A 25927-nucleotide genomic window follows, 5' to 3' on the forward strand; every position below is an offset into this window, starting at 1 on the left:
AGTTTGGTCCTTAAGGGGTTAATAGTTGTGCAATGCACCTGTGGGTAGAACATCAAGAGGACATGAGATGTCAGCTAAAATAGCAGGTTAGATATACGAGAAGTTAATTATAATCTAACTGTAATATCTAGTTTAACCAGTAGGGGGCACCAGTCTCGAAGTAACATATAAACGTTCAACTGTAAAATGCTGGAGACAGGCAATCTGGAAGAATCGTGCAAACAGCCTATGCTAAAACAGCTGTTCGCCCGTTTCTACCGCAATACATCACACGGTTCATATGAATTCATACTTCATACGAATGAAATAAGCATCTATGAACATAGAAATAGCCAAATCGGAGGGGTTGAGGGGGCGGGAACATTCTGGAGAAAGGATCCAAGATCCTAGTTTTTAGGTAGCTAGCATTTCTGCTGCCCCTTAGTGTTGTGCAATGTTAAAAAAAAATGTGCCAGGCTGAGGGAGACCATTATCACTACCAATGATGGCCCACTTAGACAGATCGATATGTTGTTGTTTTCCCAGCCCAGGTCATGTGACATTCCCTGACCAAGCCTGGCCAGTGGCGTTAAAATGGTAGGAAATATGTGGGAACTATTTTTAGGAAAAAGGAGAATAATTGGTAGAGGTATATAAGGAGCTATTTTGGAATTGTTTTTTTGGAATGAAAGGGGATTCATTGGCATACATATCTTGCTGTGTAAATTGGAGGAATTGGATGTAGAATTTGTGTAATAAATTAGGAAGGAGAAGGAAGACAAATGGAGTAATTTCTATTTTGTGGAGGAAGGGCAATAATTGTTAAGCATATGTTTTGTGAAGGGAGTTGATTGGTATTGTGCATGTGGGGATGTATTATTTTGGAGTGGGAATTGGTTCACTGGAATAAATAATGTGTGTGTGGTTATATATTGGGGAGAGGTGTAACTTTGTGTTGTGAAATAAGGAGGAGTAGGGGGCAATAGAAGTACAAATAACCTATAGGGCTGAAACCCCTTCCTTCTCTGTTAGATTTTCACATGCTAATATACACAAATTGAACAGTGTCCAGAAAAAGAAACGTCAAAAACTGTTGTTCCCTTATGAGCAACTGTGCATGAGTGGAGAACAGTTAGATCATAACAGTTCCTCCCTATATTAAAATTTCAGGGATGATTCCAAGTTTGTATTCCAACATAGATGGGAACAAGCCCTGTGTGGAGTACTCTTTATTAACCATAAAAAAAGCTAATTCTGACACATTAGAGTTCTATCTGTTTTACAATTTAGTACACTGGTACTAAGGTTCTCACTATATTGTAAAGAGCCCCATATGTACTGCAGAAAATTAATATCAACAATTCAGCCTAGAGGTGGAGATGTGGTGGTAGCAAAAGTTTCTTCTATCCCACCTGGTGGGAATTTGCACTGATAGCATCCTCCTGTTCTGGAAGTGTTGATATAATTTGTTTACCCGTCCTTCCAACCTTCTAAAAAACTGTCTTTTTTCTACACAGATAGTTCCCTTGAAAAATTAAAAGAAAAAAACTAGCCATATCTGCTAAACCTGTGGAATCCGCTTCAAACCTCTGAATATGCAGTAGTGGTTTGCTAAAATTCAAGAGATCAGGGAGTTAGAGACTCAGGGCTATAGAGGAGCAAACATGAGTTATTAAAGGAATAAGACCATCTTTCTACAAATTGCCACAATTTATAAAGTGAACTTTATACTGAAAAAAATAGCATGGTTTTCCATTAATTTGTTATACTTTTTTCAAAGTGTTTTGTTCTTTCTTAGTTAAATGAAGATTGTAAAAAGAATGAATGAGAAAAATATTGCATTTCGACTGAGAGATTTTTATAAAGCCCACCCCAATTTCAATTCACCCAAGCAACAATTAGGAAAATAAACACAACAATCACAAGCAAAATATAAAAAATCAGGATCAGACGCTGTATCACTTCTGCTGCTGTATACCACTCGGACTCCATATTATCCTTGCTAATAGACATGTTCCACTTTTCTTGGATGCTAACAATCTCTGCCAGCATCTTCCTTAGGATCTTTGCATCCAGGATGACTTTTCGATGAAAGTTCTTTCTCTTCTTGTAAAGTTGTAATTTTCTTTTTGTGTTGTTATCATAACAATCTGTAGACATGATAAATGATTGTAAGTTAGGACTTGCATTGTGTGTTATACAGACTTGCCAAACCTATTGTCCTATTGTGATATATTTGATATCTGTTTTCTGTTCCCTAATCTTACTCCTAATGACATCTGGACCATCTGTGCTTGTTTCCAATATTGACACTACTTTTTTTGACCAGTTTTTACTCTACAGTTTTTTTGTCACTACAGTTTGGCTGCATACAAAATCACAGTTTAATATATTGAATACATCATCGCTATCTCCTGCTAAGTCCATTCACAAATGGAAGTACACATGCTCAGGATGTGCCTTTATTACTTGCAAGGTGTGCAGGGCCAGATTAAGAGCCCAGTGGGCCTGGAGCTGACAATTATGATGGGCCTAATTACAGAATCTTATTGACCAAAAACACTAAAACAACCATACCTCCCAATTGTCATGTATCTTATGGCGATGGTGTTGGAGGGAAAGGATGCAGCTATACGAAAACACATACTCTATGCTAATCTCTCTCTAATTTATGCTTTCATCTTTCAAGTAAATCAATACCCCCTAATAGCAATGTCCAGTGAAGCAGGAAGTCAATGGGCAGGGTAAAAGGGTGTGCCACTGACGCGAATCACGTGACCAGACCTGGCAAAAGGGGTGAACATGGCATGTTTGTCCAAAGAATTGGATGGCCAGCCTGGCATAAATGCATGTCAGGCCACCTGCCAATCATACAGACTGTCCAACTAAGGGCATACAATGCAGGCAGAACCCTGAGCTTGTCATAAATGCATTAAATGATGCGCCTACTCCACGCTTTCTAAGGACTGTCCCCTAGCACTCACATGTACACTTGTCTCCTTACCTTCTTGCTAGCAGGCAGAAATTCCTGGTATATAGTCTGGGACAGAGTAAAGGTGTATGCAGTGAGTGTAGAAGAAAGGAGACATGCCACAGTGTTAGAGAAACCAAAGTCTGCATTACCTAAACTAATTTTATTGTCAGCCAGTCCACACATGTTTTGTTGCCATACATCCCTCTTGAGCTTCCAAACTTAAAGGGACACTATAGTCGCCAGAACAACTACAGCTTATTGTATTTGTTATGGTAAGTAGAATCATTCCCTTCAGGCTTTTTGCATTATAGTCTTTTCAGAGAAAATAACTCCACTAGCCACTCCTTAGATGGCTGCTAGAGTTGCTTCCTGGGACAGTACTGCCTAGTGTGAAGCACTGCCATTCAGTGTCTCCACCCTCTGCATGCAGACACTAAACTTTCCTCATAGAGATGCATTGATTCAATTTATCTTTATGAGGAGATGCTGATTGGCCAGGGCTATGTTTGACTTGTGCTGGCTCTGCCCCTGATCTGCCTAATTGACAGTCTCAGACAATCTTATGGGGAAGCATTATAATTTGCTCAGACCACCACTTCTGATTATGTCAGTTCAGAGGCAGAGCCAGCATCTGCAGACTTGAATACAAGTAAGATTTTACTATATTTAGGGAGGCAACAGGGGGTCAGGGGGGCTAGATGGTGTTTTTTACATAATAGGGTCAGAAATACACGATTGTGTTCCTGACCCTATAGTGTTCCTTTAACCCCTTAAGGACACATGACATGTGTGACATGTCATGATTCCCTTTTATTCCAGAAGTTTGGTCCTTAAGGGGTTAAGCAAGAGTATGTGAAGAGTAGTTAGAGTTGTCACCTTTCTTGGAAAAAAAAATACCAGCCTTTAGTGATGTCGCGAACATAAAATCTTCTGTTCGAACAGCGAACGTGAACTTCCGCAAACGTTCGCGAACCGGCAAACCGGGCGAACCGCCATAAACTTCAATGGGCAGGCACAGGGACTCTTTCGGGCCACAATAGTGATGGAAAAGTTGTTTCAAGGGGACTAACACCTGGACTGTGGCATGCCGGAGGGGGATCCATGGCAAAACTCCCATGGAAAATTACACAGTTGATGCAGAGTCTGGTTTTAATCCATAAAGGGCATAAATCACCTAACATTCCTAAATCACAATGGATATGGATTGACACCTGACATATGACATATTGATACCTTGACATATGGATTGACACCTGTTCTCAGAGACCCTGATACACACTGACACAGAGCAGAATAGGGACTGTTCCCCCTACATAGGGTCACTTGGCAGATAAGGATTGACACCTATCCTAAGGATCCCTGATACACACTGACACAGAGCAGAATAGGGACTGTTCCCCCTACATAGGGTCACTTGGCAGATATGGATTGACACCTATCCTAAGGATCCCTGACACACACTGACACAGAGCAGTATAGGGACTGTTCCGCCTACATAGGGTCACTTGGCAGATATGGATTGACACCTGTCCTCAGGGACCCTAATACACACTGGGGGGGACCTACTGTCCTCCCCCCGCCCCCACCCCTGCGCGATGGGTGGGGGCCATAAAACACAGAACACTCTGAGTGGTTAGATTCCAAGCCCACCAATCAGAGTGTTCTTTGTCATTTTACACCGCGTGGGAAAATTCCAAAGAACTTTCCCACGCTGTGTAAAATGACACAGAACACTGATTGGTTAGATTCCAAGCCCACCAATCAGAGTGCTCTTTGACATTTTACACAGAGTAGGAAAATTCCAAAGAACTTTCCCACGCTGTGTAAAATGACACAGAGCACTGTGATTGGTGGGCTTGGAATCTAACCAATCAGAGTGCTCTGTGTCATTTTACACAGCGTGGGAAAGTTCTTTGGAATTTTCCCACGCTGTGTAAAATGACAAATAGCACTCTGATTGGGGGTGTCTGGAGGTAGTATCTGCAGTAGCACAGAGTGTCTGGAGGGAGTATCTGCAGTAACACAAAGTGCCTGGGGGGAGTATCTGCAGTAATACAGAGTGTCTGGGGGGAGTATTTATATGCACTAAAAAAATAAATAAATTGAAAAAAATAAATAAAATGGTTGCAGCTTCCGAATGAATCTAAAATGGATGCTGTCCAGTAGGTGGGAGGGTCTGCTAGGGAGGGTGTTCTGCTGACTGTGAGGTACAGGGTCAAAGTTTATTCAATGATAAAGAATAGGGGGCGGACCGAACATTGCATGTGTTCGCCCGCGGTGGCGAACGCGAACATGCTATGTTCGCCAGGAACTATTTACCAGAGAACCGTTCGGGACATCACTACCAGGCTTAATCATTTGTATAATTAATTAGTTATGAATGACATCACATGATGTAAATCACAAGGAGTGATATAAGAGACAATTCTGTAAAATCACCAACAAACTACACAGTTTGATTCTGCTGTATAGATGAATTGCTCCCAGTGTCTCCCTGTCTCCCATTGTCTCAGTTTTGCAAGTCACCCAGTGTCTGTGTCCCTATGTATCAAAGTGTCAGTGTCCCCATGTCGCCCAGTGTCCCCATGTCTGTGTGTCCCCATGTCACTAGGATACTAGGGGACACAGTGAAACAAGGGGACACTGGGAGACATGGGGTCTGTAGCGGAGGCCTGGTATTCCACAGGTTAACTCCACTATAGATCCCAGTGAGGCTCAGGAACAAGTAGTAAAAACACCATGAAGCAATAATTCCAGCAAACAAGTAATCCACGAATATCCCCATACAGATCCCAATGACTGGACGACACACAGCATCAGGAGCAGAACTGACTTTTAATCCACACAGTCTCCTTATAAAGCATTCTCCCATGCAAGGGAGGGATTCACCTTAATCAATACAGTACCCAATAGTGTAACAGTTACCTCCCCTTAGTATGACACTTAATCCCATTACACATACTGTAGTTTTCCCCGAGTTCTGAATGTACCCTAAAACCAGCAGTGACAATCCTACTTTGGGTACCCCCTGGTAGCCCTGATCTGGGTGACTAACATATCCAAAATTCACCCAGATCGGTCCAGGGGTTCGGGAGTAAGGTGGAGGGTGTAATTTGACCGACCGCACACGAGGTGGTATCCGAAAAGGGTTCCATGTTTTTTGGCCCTGCAGTCGGTCTTCGTTCGGGAGGTAAAACACACAAAAAATACTGCCATCCACGATTAACCTTGCATTTGTATGCATCCCCTTGTTTGGTACTTTAAACTTACCGAACGGGGGGCTGATTAGCCTTCCCGCTCGGGAGTTACGGAGCTCCGGAGGTCTCAGCGGTGTTCGGGTAATCGAGTGTCCGGTTTGAGTTCCAGACACTCGATGACCAAGCACCGCTGAGATTTTCATGCGTAAGATGGCCGCCGCCAAGTGTTCGTATACCGAACGGCGGCCACCCAGATACATGTACCGATTAACTTGTGGTTAGAGAAGTGTGAAAGCTTAATAAGGTACACACTTCTCTCTGGGGTGGTCTATTGGTTCGGTAGTTTCGATTCGTATGGAGTACGGATGGAAACTACCGAACAAGCATACGAATTCCACATACAATTTACCTATATAAATAGAAAATAACACATAAATTGCAATTTTACCACAGTCTTTTAGGACAGCCCTAGTACCATACGCTACAGGGACTCAAATATTTGGGGACACTGGGAGAAATGGGGACACTGAGACACTAGGGACACTAAGTCACTAGGGACATTGAGAGACATGGGAGACTAGGGGACACTGAGACACTAGGGACACTTGTGGACAAAGACATGGGGACACTGGGAGACATGGGGACACACACTGGGAGACTTGGGGACACTGAAGACATTGGCTTAAAGACATGGGGACACTGGCTGGGAGACATGGGGACTCTGAGTCACTAGGGACACTAAGTGTCCCTAGTGTCTCCATGTCCCAATGTCTCAGTGTCTCCCAATGTCCCTATGTCTCACAGCGTCCCATGTGTCTCAGCGTCCCCATGTCTCACAGTGTCCCCTAGTGTCTGTGTCCCCATGTTTTCCAGTGTCCACAAGTATCTCAGTGTCCTCTAGTGTCTGTGTCCCCTAGTGTCTCAGTGTCCCCATTTCTCCCTGCTGCCCCTCCCCCCCCCCCCCCCCCCCCGCCATTCCTCACTTACTTAAGCTGCTGTCTGGATTCTCCGTGCTGTGTAGCTGTTCCCTCACAGATCAGTGAGTAGTAGAGAGAGGCAGGGATATGCTGTAACTTCCTATCCCTGCCTCTCTCCACACACAGTGACCCCAACTGGACGGTGCTGGTATTGCAGAGTAATCTCCATCTATACTGAGAAAAATACCTGCATTTGTATTGCCGGTATTACTGCAATACCTGCACAGCCAGGCAGCCTCAAATACCGACTGTGCCAGTAAAATACCAGTCAGGAGTGTGTGCAGAATTATTATTTTTTTTTTTTTTTTAATGGGCCTATTCCATGGGCCTGGGCCTGGAGCTGCAGCTCCATCAGCCCCTATGTTAATCCGGCCCTGAAGGTGTGGTTGCTATGATAACAATTTACACAGTACGTGTTTCTGTGGTTGATCATCAAATTATAAATCTGGCAACCATCCATTAAAAAGTAGCAATAATGTTTGGAAACTTAACAATTATTAGCCACTATTAGCTTCCGGCTGTTCTTAACACGTTAATGAAGTTAGGGCTTGCTATGCCACCCTATGAAAGGAGGGATTTAATGCCATTAAAGCGGCATAGCTTGTTACCAGCTAGGTGGATTTGGTTATGGAGCCTGTATAACACTCTCTGTTGGCAGCAACAGCTATATGCACTACCTAAATAACAAGGCTTGTTAATTTGTATATTCAGGTAGATTTGCATATTGCTAATTCTATAGAGAGATATTTTGTGGAGAGATATTTTGTGTTAATTATTGTCTTCCCCACCCGTTTATAAATATCTCATGTTGTTATAAGTTCCTGTATGTTGTCTAATGTGATTTGATTGTTTGTATTTTTATTGAGTTGTCACCATAGGTTTTATGAAATGAGCCTATGGGTTAGTTTTGAGAAAAACAAATAAAGTTGAGTATGTTAGGTCCTTTTGGAGCTGTGTTAGCTGTATGGATTTTTAAATATCCCAGTAACAGTCTTCAGACCTGTTGGCTTGCTGCATGATCCTTCTAGTCTGAGGGTTAAAAGAGAGCTAGTCCTAAGAGCTGCAAGACAGGAGCTATCACGCTGCAGGCAGAAGTGTGTACCTGCCTGGAAAAAGGTTTGCATAGGAATAGGCAGAGGGAACGATGACTGCGACGAAACAATAATTTTTTTAGATTTGGACAAGATGACAAGATGACAGATTATATATTTCTGCTCTATTTTTGAAAACTCAGGCCAGATTTACATTATGCATTCGCAATCGACAAGACAACTACGCAAGCGCAAACCACAGACAGACTACATCTCCCATACTTCCGCGGCACTACGTCACTTCCGGGTGATGAAAGCGCCAAAAGATACCTATTTATGTGAAGAGCTGTGAGATGTTACATCCGGTGACGCTCGCGCATATTTTAAAATGTTATTACATACTACCCCACCAATAAATAAAGAGCATCTATTATGATGTCATCAATTGTCGACAGCCTGAACCAGAAGCAATTAGTGAAGCCAACCAGGACAAAGAGAGGGGTTTCTTCCTCTCTTTGTCCTATGTTGCATAGAACCACCAGACTACTGGGAACATCCCTCTCAAGTGGAGCTTTTCAAACACAGAGCGATGGGTGATAGGGCTCTGGTCCATGTGAGTTCTCCCCTTTACCCCATTTGTGCTTTACATTTAATTAGATAGTCTGCACTATATTTGTTTTTGTTACTTTCAGAATATTTCCTCTTCAATTTAAGCGTGCTTATTTTGGTAATATCATTCTGTTGGTGTATGCTGTATGTGTCACTGCGGTACAGCACAGCTAAAATTGAGTATTATCTTATCTCCATAGTGCTGATATATTTCTGGCTCTTTATGTTTTATAGTATATTTGGATTCTTTTTTATACTATTGATGATTTTTATATTGTAATAAAGTTAATCCTTTTAAATTTAATTTATTTTGGATTTGTAACTCTCTTACCTACTGACTTTCTGGTGCTACAAATCCCAGGTGGGAATTATACCACCAACGTTCTAAATACTAGAGCAGGCCCATGCTCTGGAAAATGTAAGTAGGATACCTACCTTTTAATCTCCATGATTGTCCGGTGCTTAATTGTACCATTGGATATCTCCACTTTTTGTCTCCACATAATTTACTTTCTGGAGAAATACCATCACTGCTGTATTATATACTTAGGAATTATACTGTCCAAACTGAAAACAGCAGAGCTTTCAGTAACTCTACAAAGTTTGAGTGTATCCCTGTTACATTATTGTATTGTAGGTAGCCAATTGTTAAACCATACTTTACTATTTTCTGTATTTTGTTTCCTCTCTTCTTTTGAGATACCTGACATCAAAAAGTAAATAGAGTATTTATATACTGGCTTAAGCCAACCAATCAGAGCACGCTGAGTCAAATTGAAAGGCTTTATATGTCTTTCCCCACCCTGCTCAGTCTGCGTAGAGCCCTCGTTGGGTGAAGATGGATTCTTTTTTTTAGCCTTTGGAATTTTTTTATTGCGGCTTTTTTTGGGCGCTCAGGTATTTTTTTAAATGTAATTAATTCAATTGGTTTTATGGATTTATATTTTTCCTTTTTTAGTAGCCCCATAATACTGTGGGAATTATGGAGCTATATACAAAGCAGCTGCAAGATGCATCCGCAGGAATGAAATTCTGAACCGAACAAAAATTATCAAATGTCATCCTAACATGAACGGACAAACTGTACTCATTCTGTTAGGACGAAATTTGGTAGTTTTACTGGCATCCTGTCTGTGTGATAGGACGTTCGAATGACGAATGAAGCAACACATGATCACGGAGGAGGGTAACTATTGGGTAAAATTTCTTTGACCATAGGAAATGGAATGGATTTAAGCTCCTCCTTGGGTCAAAGATGGTCAAGCGTAGGAAAAATCCATACGACAAAGTAGTCCCTACTTTGTCTTATGTTTTAAAGAAAACTAGATAAGATAGGAAGAAAAGAAGAACAGATCCTGAAAGAGGAAGAGAAGAGAAGCGATTGAGAAAGTACTTGAATGTAAGTTCTGAGTGACAGTGCTGCTTTAAGGAGTACTCCTTGTGCTAAAGCATGCTTTATTGCAGTATCTAAAAATCTAACAACTAAAGTGACTATTGTGGTCATTAGTAAGTTTTATTTGACCTTAGGTTATTATTATCTATATTTGATCTAATTAGGTTCTATATACACTTACCATTTTCTACTGCAAGCACTCTTTCCATATCTTTTTTAGCCACCTTTAATTTTACCCCAATCACAGGTGCCAACTTCTTTAGAAAGCAAATCATTATCCATCTTGGGACCTTTGATTGTTTAAAAGAAAGGTCCACCATGTACGAGGTCAACACATATCCAGCTATACTGAAAATCATTATAGCCATGAATGCACAGCAGAATATACCTGTGTAAAAAACAAGCAAGGTTATGGTCACAAAAATAGTGTGTGTTATTTTCACTCATTCTTATCTTATCATGTCTTTTTTTTTAATATATGAAAAAATATATATTGGGGCTTGTTTTGTGAAATATCCCTAAATGAAATGTATACCCTTATGATTTGCTTTCCCTGGCAGAGTATGACACTATATAATGTCACAGAAGAAGAACAATGTGGTAGGGTAGATGTTTACAGGAACACTTGTAGCTCCATAACTACTACAGCTTGCAAAGAGTCATACTGTTTTAGAACATATATGTTACCTGGGTTCTGCAGGGTCATGCTTCCACTATTTCCTATGGAGACCTGGAAGCTCTCTATCTAAACTGTGCCTAGCAGTGCAGGGCTTAGTTCATTGACTGAGAGTGATCATTTGATACTCTCAATCAAGAGCTAAGCCCTGCTTAGGAGTCATGCTTTAAGAGCTTCATGCTCTCAGAAGTATTATAGGCCAGGAGTGGCATCTGGCGGACGCCAGGTAGGAGTTGTTCTAAAACCTTTTGAGTTCATACAATGGGGGAGGTGGGCACCAGGACACTTCAAGTGTTCCTTATTTTGATCAATGTAATTTGCCTTATTTCCAGATGTTATAAGAGAATAGAATGTTGTAGTTATCTTTCACTCTGTTCTACAGTGTAAAATCACTTTCTAGTCCATAGAATTTACAGCAATTTGTATGCCTACTTTATGTTTACTGGAATGTATAGTTGTCTATGGTGGTCTCATTTTGGAAAGATGTATCTGTAGTTCGTTACCAGGAGTGACATTGCTGCATATTCATCCATATTGGGGAGGCAACAGTGACTAGAATGCCTCATAATGGCTATTTGTATTCTAGGATGTCCCACCACCAATAATATAGGACACTATATTTTAAAGTAAAGATGTTTTTTATATTTCCAGTGAAAAATGCTGTGACAAGCGCTCCTTCCCATAAACGTTTGCCATGAACTCCTGGAGGAGTGTGGAAGCTGGCCTCCTGCCCACCGACTATGGTCCAGGTCTGAGACCCCGTTCTGGAGTTATCCTGCCCAGCCACACTTAGAGACTTCCCCTGATGCCCCTGGTTCGGCTCTTTCCCATCTCTGTATTTAACCAAATGCTCACTCCCTGGTGGCCGTTCACATGAACCAACTGATGAACGGTCCTCAGCTGCAAATGTTATGGAATTGTTTTCAGCTATGTGACCTTGCAGTTCCCAGGCAACTTGGTCCGATGTTTTGAACCATTTTGCAACTCACCAGGAGAGCGATTTTTCGAGGGAAGGTGCCTAAGACTAAGAGGAACTAATGCTCCCTGAGAGTACACATTTCTCTGGAACTATTTTGGGTATAGGACCATGTGTGCGGACGGTCAGATCTTTGCCCCAGTGGCACTTCCCCAACACTGCATGGGTGCTCAGACCAGGGCTGTTTGGGGATGTAGGACATGTAGGGTTATTGTATGATTTTATGATGTTTTGAGGTACTTTTATGTTTTAATGTTTTTATGTTTGGCTCTCTGTTACTGGGAGCTAACTGGTATACTGGTCTTTAATTAAATTATCCCCCAGGCACAGGGATCTCTGGGAGGGGCTTGAATTGTATTGTTTGTAGACCCCATGCCGGGGTCTGTGCATAAAAGGCATCTTAATCAGTTATACTCCCAGAACTACATTTTGCCTAGTTACTGGGAGGGAAAAGGGCTATTCACTGCTCAGCGTTTTGTTCTAGTTTGTGGAGGATTCAGCAGGGAAACTCCTTGTAAGGACTGTAGCTCCCAGGACTGAGTGTCGTCCAGTCCCTGGGAGGAAATAGAGCTAGTCCCCTGCTCTGTTCCAGGACAGAGTGGCTCCAGGAGGACCCCAGTCAAGCCACGGCGAGGTTTCCCCAGTTCCATCTAGGAAGTGATCCTTGGCGGAGGTACCCAGCAGGGCTACAGGGAGCTCTGCTACAAATGCAATGCAAAGCTCACATATGGGGGAACTAAGTCACTTAACTTGCCATATAGGTTATACTGTCTGTAGCAGATGGACAATATTTATTTCAGGCTTAAGGGAAGCCTTTTAGCCATGGGGATATAGAGTATATGCACTAATCACTCACAACATTAAAACCACCGGACTATTAATGTCTAATATTGTGCATCTCCCCCTCGTGCTGCCAAGACAGCACTGATGCATTGAGGCATGAACTCCTCAAGACCTCTGAATGTGTCCTGTCTTTTCGGTACTGGATTAAGATCTGTGGAATTCAGAGGCCATGGCAACATCTTGAACTCTCTGTCAGGTTCCTCAAACCTTTTCTAAACATGTTTGCAGTGTGGCAAGGTGCATTGTCCTGCTGAAAGGCACTGCCGTCAGGGAACATCATTGCCATTAAAGGGTGTATGTGGTCTGCAACAATCTCTAGGTAGGTGGAACGTGTCAAAGTAACATCCACATAAATGCCAGGACCTAAGATTTCCCAGAAGAGCATTGCCCAGAGCATAATGCTCTCTTTCCCAGGTAAATGACGCACACCCACTCTGCCATCCACCTGATCTAAAAAAATAAAACATAAATCATCAAAAAAGGCAACCTTCCTCCATTGTTCCCTCGTCCAATTTTCATGCTTATATCCCCATGAAGAGGCTTTTGGCAGTGGACAGGAGTCATCATGGGCACTCTTTGCAGTCTGAGGCTACGCAGCCCCGTGCACAATGTGGTAAAATGTTGTCATAAATCTAATATGGTGACCAGGGGTCATGTGACCAAGCTCAGGTATGCCTTTCTTACAGGGGGATAAGCATTACCCTTTGATATGGTAATAGGTAATTCAATACCTTTACACACTTCTTTCTATCTCTATTCCTCTCTGTTCCTTCTTGGCTGTGCTACTGAGCAGACATGGGCTAATTTGATTGTGGTTGTTGTTATTGTTTTAGTTAGTTAGATTGTGTGTCATTATTTGTATGGTGTTGTTGTTTTGTCTCTGAATAAATATTTGTTAAAGTAGACGGACCAGAGTTTATATGTGTATGCATACATAATTTATAGAATTTGGGAATACACCACATGTTGGCGACCATGAAGTAGGAGACTTCTAAACAAATGTTTGTGAGGCGCAATAACTACCGGATTGATGCATAATCTAAGAGCTAGAGAGTTTATAACATAGGATTTATTTTGTTGAAACAAATATACATATGTGTTTTGTTGACTGTTTTGGATATATATATATATATATATATATATATAGAGAGAGAGAGAGAGAGAGAGAGAGAGAGAGAGAAAATAGATGTGTCCCCTGCACTCACGCTTAAAAGCCAGTCCAATGCCGGGCGCACCACCAGAGCTCCAAATAATGTAGAAAAAACAGAAGGGAAGGCTGCTCTCCGGACTTTAAAACATAAAAATTTATTCAATTATCATTAAAAACGACCAACGTTTCGTTCGGGACCTTCCTCAGGGTCAAAAATTAGAACAGCAGAACAATACAGTACAGTGCAACAGTGACCAATATATACCAACATACATATATATATATTGTGCATTGTGACTGACAGAACATATTTTGTTGCAAATTGTAGCATTTATAGGTTTTACTTTGTTTCTGCACAGTTTTAAAGTATTGGTGATAGTAGGGGAAGATAACATAGTTGCACTGCATTGGTAACTTTGATGTTTCGGCCATTTTTAATTGCCCATGTGCTGTGCAACTAACTAGAAACTGAATCTATTTTAATTGTTTCTTATATGTTAAATTGCGTGGCGTCGCTGCGTTTTAAGCTTAAATAGCAAACCAAGTTTTTTTTTTTATCTTTTGTCTGTTTTAACCATTGAATCCTGGGTAGGAGCATTGTGCTTACATGAAAAAGGTATCAGGGCTAATACAGTGGGGTGGCTATTGTTTAGCCAAGTTAACATTTCCATTTTAAGACTGGAGTGTGTTTAATAGCAAATTAACAGTTTGCATTTGGGGTAAATAGTATTATGAAGTAAAGGTTCCTATGTTAGATTGTTATATGGTTGGAAATATCATTGTGCTGAAGTTACTGTCAGGTATTTTCCAGTTCCCATGATCTTCCTTTGACTCATTCTGCTTATTTCTATAAAACCACCACTGCACTTAAACAAAGGCAGAATGGTGATTTTGTGTTTTGCAATTTGTGGGCATTTGTTGTTTTGAGACTGTGAAGTCAATTTTTTTTTTTTAAAGACATGAGTTTGTTTGAATAGGTTAAAGTAATTAAGTTGCTCAAGTGGCTCAATTTCTTTGGAACCAGTTTCTGTTTGTTTGTTTTTAATTAGTCCTATTGTTAACCCCTTAAGGACAGAGCTTCAGAAGCTTGTCTTTCACTTAATGACAACGGCATTTTTTGCATTTTTTGCTATTTGCGTTCAACTGCAATTTGCATTTTACTAATTTATTGCACCGACACATATTATATACCGTTTTTTAAAGGACAGAAAGGGCTTTAATTTGATGTAACACATATATATATACATGCTTATTTATTATAAAAAAAATACAGAAATATGCAAAAAAATGAATTTTTGTGTGGTTTTTTTACAGTTTTTGCAATAATAATGTGTACATAATTAGTGCAGGTTAAGGAAAGTAATTAAAAATAAATTCATTTAGTTGTTCCGAATTACAGAATATATAATGTGTCTGGGATTTTAAGTTTTTTTTGGTAGTTACAGGTCACAAAGCACAAGGAGTAAAATAAACTTTTTATGTGGAGCGATTTTAGAATTTGGTATGTTTGTCTTGTAAGCCTAATAGCCATAAAAGAAAACAAAATTGCCACACAAAAGTATATATTTATATAAAGTAGACACCACAGGCTATTTACCTAAGGTTGTTTTGACACTTTCTACGTAGCCATTTTACCGCCAACCTCTGCTAAATATTGGTGTAAAATTGTGTTTTTTGGGGGTTTTCGCACACAAACTTATAACAAAGAACTTCTCATGTGTATTTTGTAAAGTTGGTGTGTGCTATTCCTGTACAAAGTTTTATAATGTGTTCAGTTACTTCTGCTGAGTACAACGGTACCCCCATTGTATGTCTTTGTCACTATTTCGTGAAGCTACAGTGCCATATAGGAGACCTGTCCTTTTCAGTATTCACAGTAGAATTTTGAGAGACGGATTTAATGAGCCTATGCTTCCATTTGGGGTATTATAGTAGTTTGACTGTTCAAAAAAAACCCACAAAGGCCTACCATTTGTAAAAGTAGACACTCCAGGGTATCTCATAAGGTGCATATTGTGCCTTAACATGCCCCCATTTTTTTACCATTACATGCCAAAGTATGTGGTAAAAAATAATTTTGTGCATATTTTACATACGGATTGCATTTTTGCTGGGCATTTTGTATATTTCATGTGTGCCACTAAGTTCAAACCCCCCAAATTATGCTCAGCTAAGTCTTCTGAGTAAAAGGACACCCCCATTGTATGTCTATGGCACTATTTCGTGAAGCTACAGTGCCATACAGGAGACCTGTCCTTTTCAGTATTCACAGTAGAATTTTGAGAGACGGATTTAATGAGCCTATGCTTCCATTTGGGGTATTATAACAGTTTGACTGTTCAAAACACCCCACAAAGGCCTACCATTTGTAAAAGAAGACACTCCAGGGTATCTCATAAGGTGCATATTGTGCCTTAACATGCCCCCATTTTTTTACCATTACATGCCAAAGTATGTGGTAAAAAATAATTTTGTGCAGTTTTTACATACGGATTGCATTTTTGCTGGGCATTTTGTATATTTCATGTGTGCCACTAAGTTCAAACCCCCCAAATTATGCTCAGCTAAGTCTTCTGAGTAAAAGGACACCCCCATTGTATGTCTATGGCACTATTTTGTGAAGCTACAGTGCCATATAGGAGACCAAGCCATATCAGTTTTGACCGAACTTTGAATTTTGACGCCGGGCCTATGTGCAATTTCCAAGCATCTTTGCAGGTTTTAAATTCAAACTACCCCACAAAGGCCTACCATTTCTTAAAGTAGACACTCCAGGTTATTTCAAAAGGCATATTTTGAACCTTAGCGTGGGATCATTTTTCCGCTAGCGTGTACCAGGTGTAGTGGTTATAAGCGTTTTTTTCTGCCTTTTTGACACACAAAGTGAGTTTGCACAGTATATTTTGCAAACCATATGTGTACTACCACTGTATAATACTTCATATTTTGCTCAGCTATGTCTGCTGAGTACAAAAATACCCCCGTATGTACCTTTGCCAGGTATATGTGGACATCGGAGGGGCACATTTGGGACACAGCCATTCCATTTTTTTTCAAATTTTGAATTTTTACGCTGTGCCCATGTCCCATTTTAGAGTATTTTACCAGGCTATATAATCCAAATACCCCATAAAGCCATACCATTTCTTAAAGAAGACATCCCAGGGTATTTCAAAAGGCATATTTTGAACCTTAGCGTGGAATCCTTTTTCCGCTAGCTTGTACCAGGTGTAGTGGTAATAAGCGTTTTTTCTGCCTTTTTGACACACAAAGTGAGTTTGCACAGTATATTTTGCAAACCTTATGTGTACTACCACTGTATAATACTTCATATGTTGCTCAGCTATGTCTGCTGAGTACAAAAATACCCCCGTATGTACCTTTGCCAGGTATATGTGGACATCGGAGGGGCACATTTGGGACACAGCCATTCCATTTTTTTTCAAACTTAAAATTTTTACGCTGTGCCCATGTCCCATTTTAGAGTATTTTACCAGGCTATATAAACCAAATACCCCATAAAGCCACACCATTTCTTAAAGAAGACATCCCAGGGTATTTCAAAAGGCATATTTTGAACCTTAGCGTGGGATCATTTTTCCGCTAGCTTGTACCAGGTGTAGTGGTAATGAGCGTTATTAAATGTATTTTTTTACTTTTTAAAACTTTTTTTACTTTTTAAAACTATTTTTTAAACTTTTGTTTTGATTATTCATTTTTTGAAAGTTTCCTAAACTTTCGTAAAACTTTTTTTTACAGATTTAACATTTTTCTAAGCTTTTTTTTTACGTTAACCCCTAACTAGCAGTAAGCAGCACTAACAGTAAATTCCCCATTTTCCCATAAATCCCACCCACCCCAGCTAGCAAAATATTTAATTATACAATATTTAAATTAGTTAATTAAATAAATTTAGCCCCTGAGGGTTAAAAAATAAATAAAAGTTAATCGTCAGGGGTTAAAAAAAAAATTAGAACAGTATAATACTGTGATCTGTATTTTGATCACTGTAGGCAGTGATCGACTGGCAGGGAAGGGGTTAATTTTTATTTGGACTGGGTAAAGGGTTTATTTTTTTAAATGTTTTACTTAAATGTTATTAAAACTTTTTTTTTAACTTAATTTTTTAACTTTTTAAAGCTTATTTTTAAACTTTTTTTAACGTTAACCCCTAGTTAGCGTAATACTAAATCCCCCAATTCCCCACTAACTTCCACCCTCCCCAGCTAGCTAAATTTATAATTTAAAAATATTTAAATTAATTAATAAAATAAATTGAACCCCTGAGGGTTAAAAAAAAAAGAATTAACCCTCAGGGGTTAAAAAAAAAATCAGATCTTAGTAAAATGTAATCCCTGCCAATTGATCACTGTAGTCAGGGAAGGGGTTAATTTTGGCAGGGAAGGGGTTAATTTTTTATTAAAATGGGTAAAGGGGGGGTAAAGGGGGGTGGGATTTTAATTTTACAATGTTTTCTTTCCACCAGGGGGCAGGATCACTGAAGATCCGTCTCCCTGCACTTCACACAGAACCAGGAAGTGCAGGGAGGCGGAGGTGAGTATAGAGAGCACATGTGCCCGCTCTGGCATGCTGTCAGAGCGGGCACATGTACTCTGACAGCCCGATCCGGTGCTCCCGGTTTGCCTCTAATGCAGAGGCAGACCGGAGCACCATTAACCCCGCGATCGCCGCGATTGCGGCGATCTGGGGTTAATTTTAACGGGTGACGGACGAGGTCCGTCACTCGTCATTAACGCATTCCCCTGAGTGACGGACCTCGTCCGTCACTCGTCGTTAAGGGGTTAAAAGCTCTTTGTTTTTTGTTTTTTTTTACTAAGTCTGCTGATCTATTTTGGTTAAAGACTCAGTGGTTCAGGGAGAACTCTGTTTTAAAATTTCATTTCTAGGTGCTAAGTATTTTTCTGCAAAATTACAAGAGTACTTCAAGAATGATATTGACAAACATGATGGACCATATGAGCTTCCAGAACAAGCAGGTCCCAATTGTTGAAAATATGAAGGTTTCATGGATGAAAAAGTGCCATATTAGCCCCTTAAGGACACAACTTCTGGATTAAAAGGGAATCATGACGGAATATTTCCGTCATGTGTCCTTAAGGGGTTGAGAAAAGGAAAAGCTTGGTGGCACAAGCAGTTGTTTTTGCAATAAGGGGTTTGGCAAGCATGGTACTCGAATTGCGGCAAGATAATTTAGTAACCACTAATAAAATGGAAGATACTTTTGATGAAAGAGGTTTTTTTTTTTTTTAAAAAAAGCTGCCCTAAGAACAAACACAATGATTGAGGGGTTGGAGAAGGAATTAAAGGAAATAGAACAACAGAGAGATATATATAGTGCTAAAATCACTGAACTCCAAAACCTAGTCATGGAATATAAAATGAAAACTAAAGAAAACACAAATAAATGGGATACGGAGATTCCTAAAGTATGCCCAGGCCAGTCTTATTTTATATCTGGGAACAAAACACAAGGGGAGTGTGCCAATTGCAAATTGTGTCTATTAATAATAACACCTATAATAGCACCTATAATAATAACTGAACACTTTAATGCAAGAGAAATGCCTACTAGCTTCTTTAGGCAGACAAGACCTATGTCAATAACAGACAAAGAACATTTTCACAAATGGTTGGGAAGTATGCCAACTAACAACTTTAATACTTTTGCACATTGGTTTATGAGGGGAGCAGATAGAGCTAAATAGATAGAGCTAAAAAGGAGGTCTTAACTTAGTGGAATGGACAGAACTGTTATAATATGCTATGGGTCCTTTGGCTACAAAATTGGGATAATCTTAGGAACAAAGAAGGGAATAGAGAATACTGAGACCTAAAGAGACAGACTGAGAGATTGGAGGCAGACATGAAAGCGCTTAGGGAACAGAGGAGAGAGGAGGGAAAGGCTGAACAATTGTTCTTTTGTTTTGCTTTTTCTCTTTTAGAGCTACAGTCTCCCATATGTCTATATATTTTAATGATTAAATCTAGTGTTCCCACAGAACAAGGCAAAGCTGTATTAGGATGATGATGTGTGTCAGAAGAAGAACGTGGTGGATCCTTGTTACATGATGGATAAGTATAAGCTGTATCACAGTAGGGATGGGAAGACAGGCAATACGACCAGAATATACTGCAAATAAGGGAGAATGTTTAAAAAGATTAGCGTCTACATTTTAATTATCTTTCTATTCCTCCAAGGTGTCCAGAACCACAGCGACAATGGTGTAGGTAAAGCAGGGACAAATGGGAAACTTTTACAGCCACTCTGGGAGGAGTCAGAACTGAATTGGGAGTAGGGAATTCAGCAAATATCATTGGACTTCACAGCAGGACAAACTCCCCCACTGATGGCATGGGACATGCTATGAAAAAAGATGGGGTAGCTGACTCCCTTTTAGTGAGAAGACTAACAGACATAGTACATACACACTATTGCCCACAACCTACATCCGGTGAAGGAGTATATTGCTTCCATTGCTAACAGTATTAAGAAGTGGGAACTGTCATATTTTGTTCTGTTTGCAGATTTAAAGGACACTATTAAAAAGGATTATTCTTACCAATGTAGAGACACATCCAGTCATACGAACTCTGTCGCTAGTACTCATGTTCATTTGCAAAGGGGGATTTTTTTTAAAAATTATTATTATTATTATTCTCTCTCTCTAGCATACATTCTTCAATAAAGTTTTACATTGCACATGCACAAACATTCTTTCAGTTAAGGATTGCACACACTCACCTAAATTCTATCAACTACATACTAATGCTTTAAGTTTAGTTTTTTTGGGGGGGACACTTTGTATAACATGTGGATTAACAGCCATAGAAAAGTACAGAAGAACTCATGTCACTGAGGGAGCTATCCCAGAGGGACGGTGGGTTGAATTTCTCCTATATATCAGGTTTTTGCTCACACTAGGTTCTCCTGTACTAGAGGGATAACTAGATAACAGAGCAACATAGAAGAAGAAAAAGTGAGCGAAGATGATGCAACCCCTATTTGACTATTTTCTTTAACCTTGCTCATCTCACTTACTATAATTATTTTAAATGTGCTCAACATAAGAGAAGAAAAGGTGAGGGAATGTGGTGAAATTCTCTCATCAAACTAATATGGTGACCAGGGGTCATGTGACCAAACTCAGGTATGCTTCTCTTACAGGGGGATAAGTTTTACCCTTTGATATGGTAATTAGGTGATTCAATACCTTTATAACTCAAGAAAGAGATATTTACTCCTATCTCCATTCCTCTCTGTTCCTTTTTGGCTGTGCTACTGAGCAGGCATAGGCTAATTTTTATCCTGGTGAACTGTGAGTGGGATCTGATGACTGTATAGGCTTTAGTTGGTATTGTTAGTTAGTTAGATTGTGGTTGTTGTTATTGTTTTAGTTAGTTAGATTGTGTGTTGTTATTTGTAAGTTTTTGTTGTTTTGTCTCTGAATAAATATAAGTAGATGGACCAGAGTTTATATGTGTATGCATATATGATGTAGATGTTTTTTTTACATCTACATCACTGGAATAATACGGCTACAATCTTTACTTGAACACTATATAATTTATATAATTTGGGAATACACAACAAGCATCAGTGTTCTAACACTGTTCTATTGTGGTAAAAACCAGAAAATAGGTTTGTTGATGTATTGTGAGGGAACATCATACCCTTAGGTTGCGGCCCATACTTTATTAGAATTTAGCTGTTTATTGGTCTCTAAGCGCTGATCCAATTGCCACTTGTACTGTTCTATTGTGGCCAGACAGAAATTTGAGTTACAGTAGCTCTTCTAATTGATCAAACCTGTGATACTAACCACTGTGTATCGGTAACATCCCATAGGACTTGCCATTTTGGGGATGCTCTGACCCAGTTATCTAGCCATCACATTTGGCCCCAGTAAAAGTCATTCAGATATTTTTGCTTGCCCATTTTTCCTACTTCGAGCACATGAAATTCAAGAACTGACTGTTCACTTGCTGCCTAATATATCCATTGACAGGTGCCATTGTAACAATATGGTCATTGTTATTCACTTCAACTGCTAGTGGTATTAATGTTGTGGCTGATCACTGTATGTATTGCTTTTCTTTCCACTACGCCAGACAGCATTGTGTGACAACAGCATTACACATAACTTAACTTTTAGTGAATTCTCTTTAGTGGATAATCATTTTGTTCTACCAACTTCTACGTATCTGTGTGCCCAACACTCAGTGTGCAGGAGGATAGAAGCAGATGACAAAACAAGTGATATTATCAGTTTGTATCTTAGTAAAACCAACTTGCTTTAGTGACCAACACTTGAGGCCTTCTTTGCCCATTCACTTATGTTATCAAAACTAGGACATATGGAAAATACATCAAGTCTCTGTTCTTCTTTCTCAGATCTACCTTTTGAGAATGAACAATCACAAAATGAATAATAGCAAATTGTTCTTGAAATGATACCTACCCAAAGCTGGTGGACTGTCGGAATTAGGGAGTATGTTATTCAGAATCAGAAGTATCACAGAGAATCCGAAGACCACGGTAATTTTAAAACCAAGTCTATCTCCATTTGGGTGGATGAACATACTGACAATATCCATACAAACCATTAAGAAAGCTGGGATAATGATGTTAATGATATACTTTAAAGGAATTCTCTCTATGGAAATCTAGGAAGAGAAAGAATGTTAGAAACAATTTCATGGCATCTAACATCTAAAATGATATATATAAATATTAAATTATATATAGAGAGAAGACATAACAGTGAATCATATATTATGGGAAAACAGCACCATTAAGGTGCTCTGGAAACTGAAGGAGGATATTCCAGAATCCCAAAATGGCATTATTTTCCTCAATTCACACTTTTGAAATTGTTCCTCTATTAGCTTACATGCTAGAGCTAGTGTATTAGGGTTAAAGTTAGGTTTAATGAAACACTCATGTATGTAAATCTTCATTGATGAAGACCCTGTCCCACTTAGTCCAGCAATGTAAAATATTGCAGTTTTTTGGAAACTGCAATATTTACATTGCACGGGTAAGACAGCCTCCAGTGTCTGTCTACCACAGGGGCTACCAGGAGTTTACCGGACTGTAGGATGGTCAACTGACTCTGGCCATCCTCATGTTCTGCATACATCCAGCATCAGTAAAATCTCCATAAGAAAAGATTGATTCACGCCCTAATGCACATTCCCCCCAACCCCCCCATCTCATGATTTTGGAGGAGGGACATTGGCGCTGAAATTAGGTGAGTAAATAAAGGATTTTTAACCCTTTGTGTTACACAGGGGGTTGGGTGGGGGCACGAGTGAGGAGGGACCAGAGAGCACTAGAGCACTATAGTGTTAAGAAAACAGATTTGTGTAGCAAACTTTGCACAAATGTATGCAATAGCTAACAGTTCAGGTATAGGACCATCTCATTGTCATATCTCCGTTCTAGTAGTAGCATAAGCCTTTTAGTGAAGCTTGTAGATTCTAGGATTCTAGGAGTTAAGCTAGACTGCCATAAAAGGTCACCGGGTATTTAACAATCATGCATGTGTAAAATTTATGTATAAGGTATTGCATATAAATTTCAGTGGGACTGTGGTGGCCACCGCGTGAGAGCAGGGGTTTCCGACATCAGAGATGTCCTTTCCCCCAAGTATGAGTGGTGCTAAAATGTTCCCAAGCAGGTATAGCGGTTCCCTACAAGCACGAGACGAGGCTCTGTGTTGCGGTTGAAGCTGAACTGGTTTAATGGGAGCCACAGCTGGCTTTATATACAAATCCCCATGCAAGGGGTTTCTCCACTGGACCTGAGAGTAGACTGCAGAAAAGTACACACATGATGCCAAAATCTCTCAGGTACACATACATTATTCAAACACCCCAAAACACACAATTAACAGTGAGGTACCCCCCTAAATACCATATCCCCAGATAGCTGGGGTCTGAGCACCCAACCTATCTGAAATACGCTCAGATCAACTGAGGCAGAGTTTTGACCGACCCCACACGAGGCGCCTGCCCAACAGAGTTCCATTGATTCAGGCTGTGCGGTTGGTCTCTTTCGAAAGTACCAAATTACAACAAAATAATGAAAGGATATGTTCGTATGAGGATCAGTTGTGTGCCCCTTGTTCTCAAGTTTATTTCTGCCGAACGCAGCTCTAGTGAATCCAGTTAAACCGAACCTGTGTGGGTCTGGAAGTCCCAGTGGTGTTCATGCCGTCGAGTGGCCAATTTTACTTCCATACACTCAATGACAAAACACAGCTGCCCGCATTTGTGAAGCAAGATGGCCGCTGCCTCGTGTTTGACCATACAAACGACGGCCACCCAGCCAACCACTTAGAACGTTGGTGATTGCGGTTTCCAAAAGTGTAAAATGAGTTCAGCCAGGTTAATTAGTGGCACACAACTGTTCTGGGTGGTCAATCCATTCGGTAAATAGTTCGGTATATGAACCAAGTTATTCAGTCTGTATGGGGGTATTCGTATAGCGAACCAAATAAAAGGAAAAATTATACTAGATGGACAGGGGATCTGTCACAGGGACCCATCACAATGTTGAGTGCAAGGCACCGGTAGCAGGACACTTTCAGAGGGGAGTGATTGGGTGTATAGGCGGGAGGGGGTATTGCGTCCCATGGTTCCTTTCTGCGCAGTCCCTATTACAACACCACTGATACCTCTAAACGTTGCTCTTGCTGTGCTACGATGCACTTATAAACACAGAAACCATGGCTTAATTACCATATATGACCAAATGGGAAGTAGACCTGGATGGTGTCACGTATTCATCTGCTTATAAAAATGTGGTTAATGGCATTTACTGTCAACACATGAAAAGTTGTGCCGAGCAGCAACCAAATCCACAGAAGGGTTAATGCTGAGCAGCAATTATGCAAATGGGAACCTGGTAACTGCTTTTGGGGTCAAAGGCCGGTTAGAGCCTATCAGATCTAGAGGAGGGGTATTTAGGCCCAGTTCTCATCCTGCTCAGTGCCCTGTCGTGGTTTCCCTTGTGGTTGTCCGAGAGCGCGTTATTGATTTTGGTTATTCTGGTTATTTGACTTTGGCAGTGTGTTTGACTTCCCTGTTTTCTGGCATCCCTGACTCCTGGCTTTTCCTTATCATTGTGTATCTTTCAGTATCCCTTGACCTCGACTATTCCTGACTATTCTTTGGTACGTTACCTATCAGTCCTCTGTGTTACACAATTCTACGTGCTGGATCATTCTGTAATCCTGACAGATGGCTCGTTTACCATCCCTATATGGCTACAAGCTATACAGACTACTAAGGCCTCATCGGACAACCTATCTCACTGGCAATATTATAGCAAGATTTTGATGAGGTGGTACTGGGTACCTACTAGGTTGACCAGAATATAGCCAAGTGCTGGAGATGTGATCATCAATCGGGCGCACTGAAACATATTTTTGGATTGCCGTAAACTAACAAAGTTTTGGCTTACGTTAAAAGATACCATAGGTTCATAACACGGGTTAAACTACCCCTGAAGCCAGAATGTTTTCTCCTACATATTGTACCTGAACTCTGATCTTCCCCGAACAAGATTGTGGTGATTCACATACTCCTAGCAGCATAAACTAGCATAGCAAACCAGTGGCAAAGTGTGAATGTGCCCACAGAGGAATAGGGTAGAAACAAGTTACCATTATGAACAAATGGCATATTGACTGAAAGGGAGAGAAACTGTCCATTCTCAGTTGTGACTAAGCTAAGTGGGACATGTTGTACTCTAGACACAGTAAATGAGCAGCACATACAGACACTTTTATTGAGGAGACACACGACCCCACGACCCAATATGCTACACAGCCGTTTTTCTTTGGTTGTGTTTTTTTTTGTTTTTGCTTTTACAGGCTGCAATAGGCTTTGAATAAGTAAGGTCCCCGCAGTATGGCACTGGGACTACCTTCATCATCATTCACAGCCTACCACAGAACCAATCATGGGCCATGGTCCACTCCTTCCACATCCAACCCCTTCTTCTTTCCTAATCCCCACCAAGTTAACCCTCCCCACAGTACACCCTAACACTATTAGTACATGTTCTCAGGAGCTGCACCTGTCAGGTTATTTAT

General features: G+C 40.3%; 1 protein-coding gene across 1 annotated transcript in view; it reads right to left on the minus strand.

The window, feature by feature from the left end:
* Positions 1-1857: 1857 nt before the first annotated feature.
* The window catches only part of LOC134578475 (uncharacterized), a 133592-nt gene continuing 109522 nt past the window's right edge, over positions 1858-25927 (minus strand). Inside the window, exons 9-12 of the mRNA XM_063437474.1 lie at positions 22856-22956; positions 22286-22490; positions 10342-10548; positions 1858-2129 (exon numbers count right to left, since the gene is read on the minus strand). Of these exons, the coding sequence (XP_063293544.1) occupies positions 1858-2129; positions 10342-10548; positions 22286-22490; positions 22856-22956 (785 nt within the window). The remainder of the gene's footprint in view (positions 2130-10341; positions 10549-22285; positions 22491-22855; positions 22957-25927) is intronic.

The sequence above is a fragment of the Pelobates fuscus genome, chromosome 12, assembly GCF_036172605.1.
Source record: "Pelobates fuscus isolate aPelFus1 chromosome 12, aPelFus1.pri, whole genome shotgun sequence".
Classification (NCBI taxonomy): domain Eukaryota; kingdom Metazoa; phylum Chordata; class Amphibia; order Anura; family Pelobatidae; genus Pelobates; species Pelobates fuscus.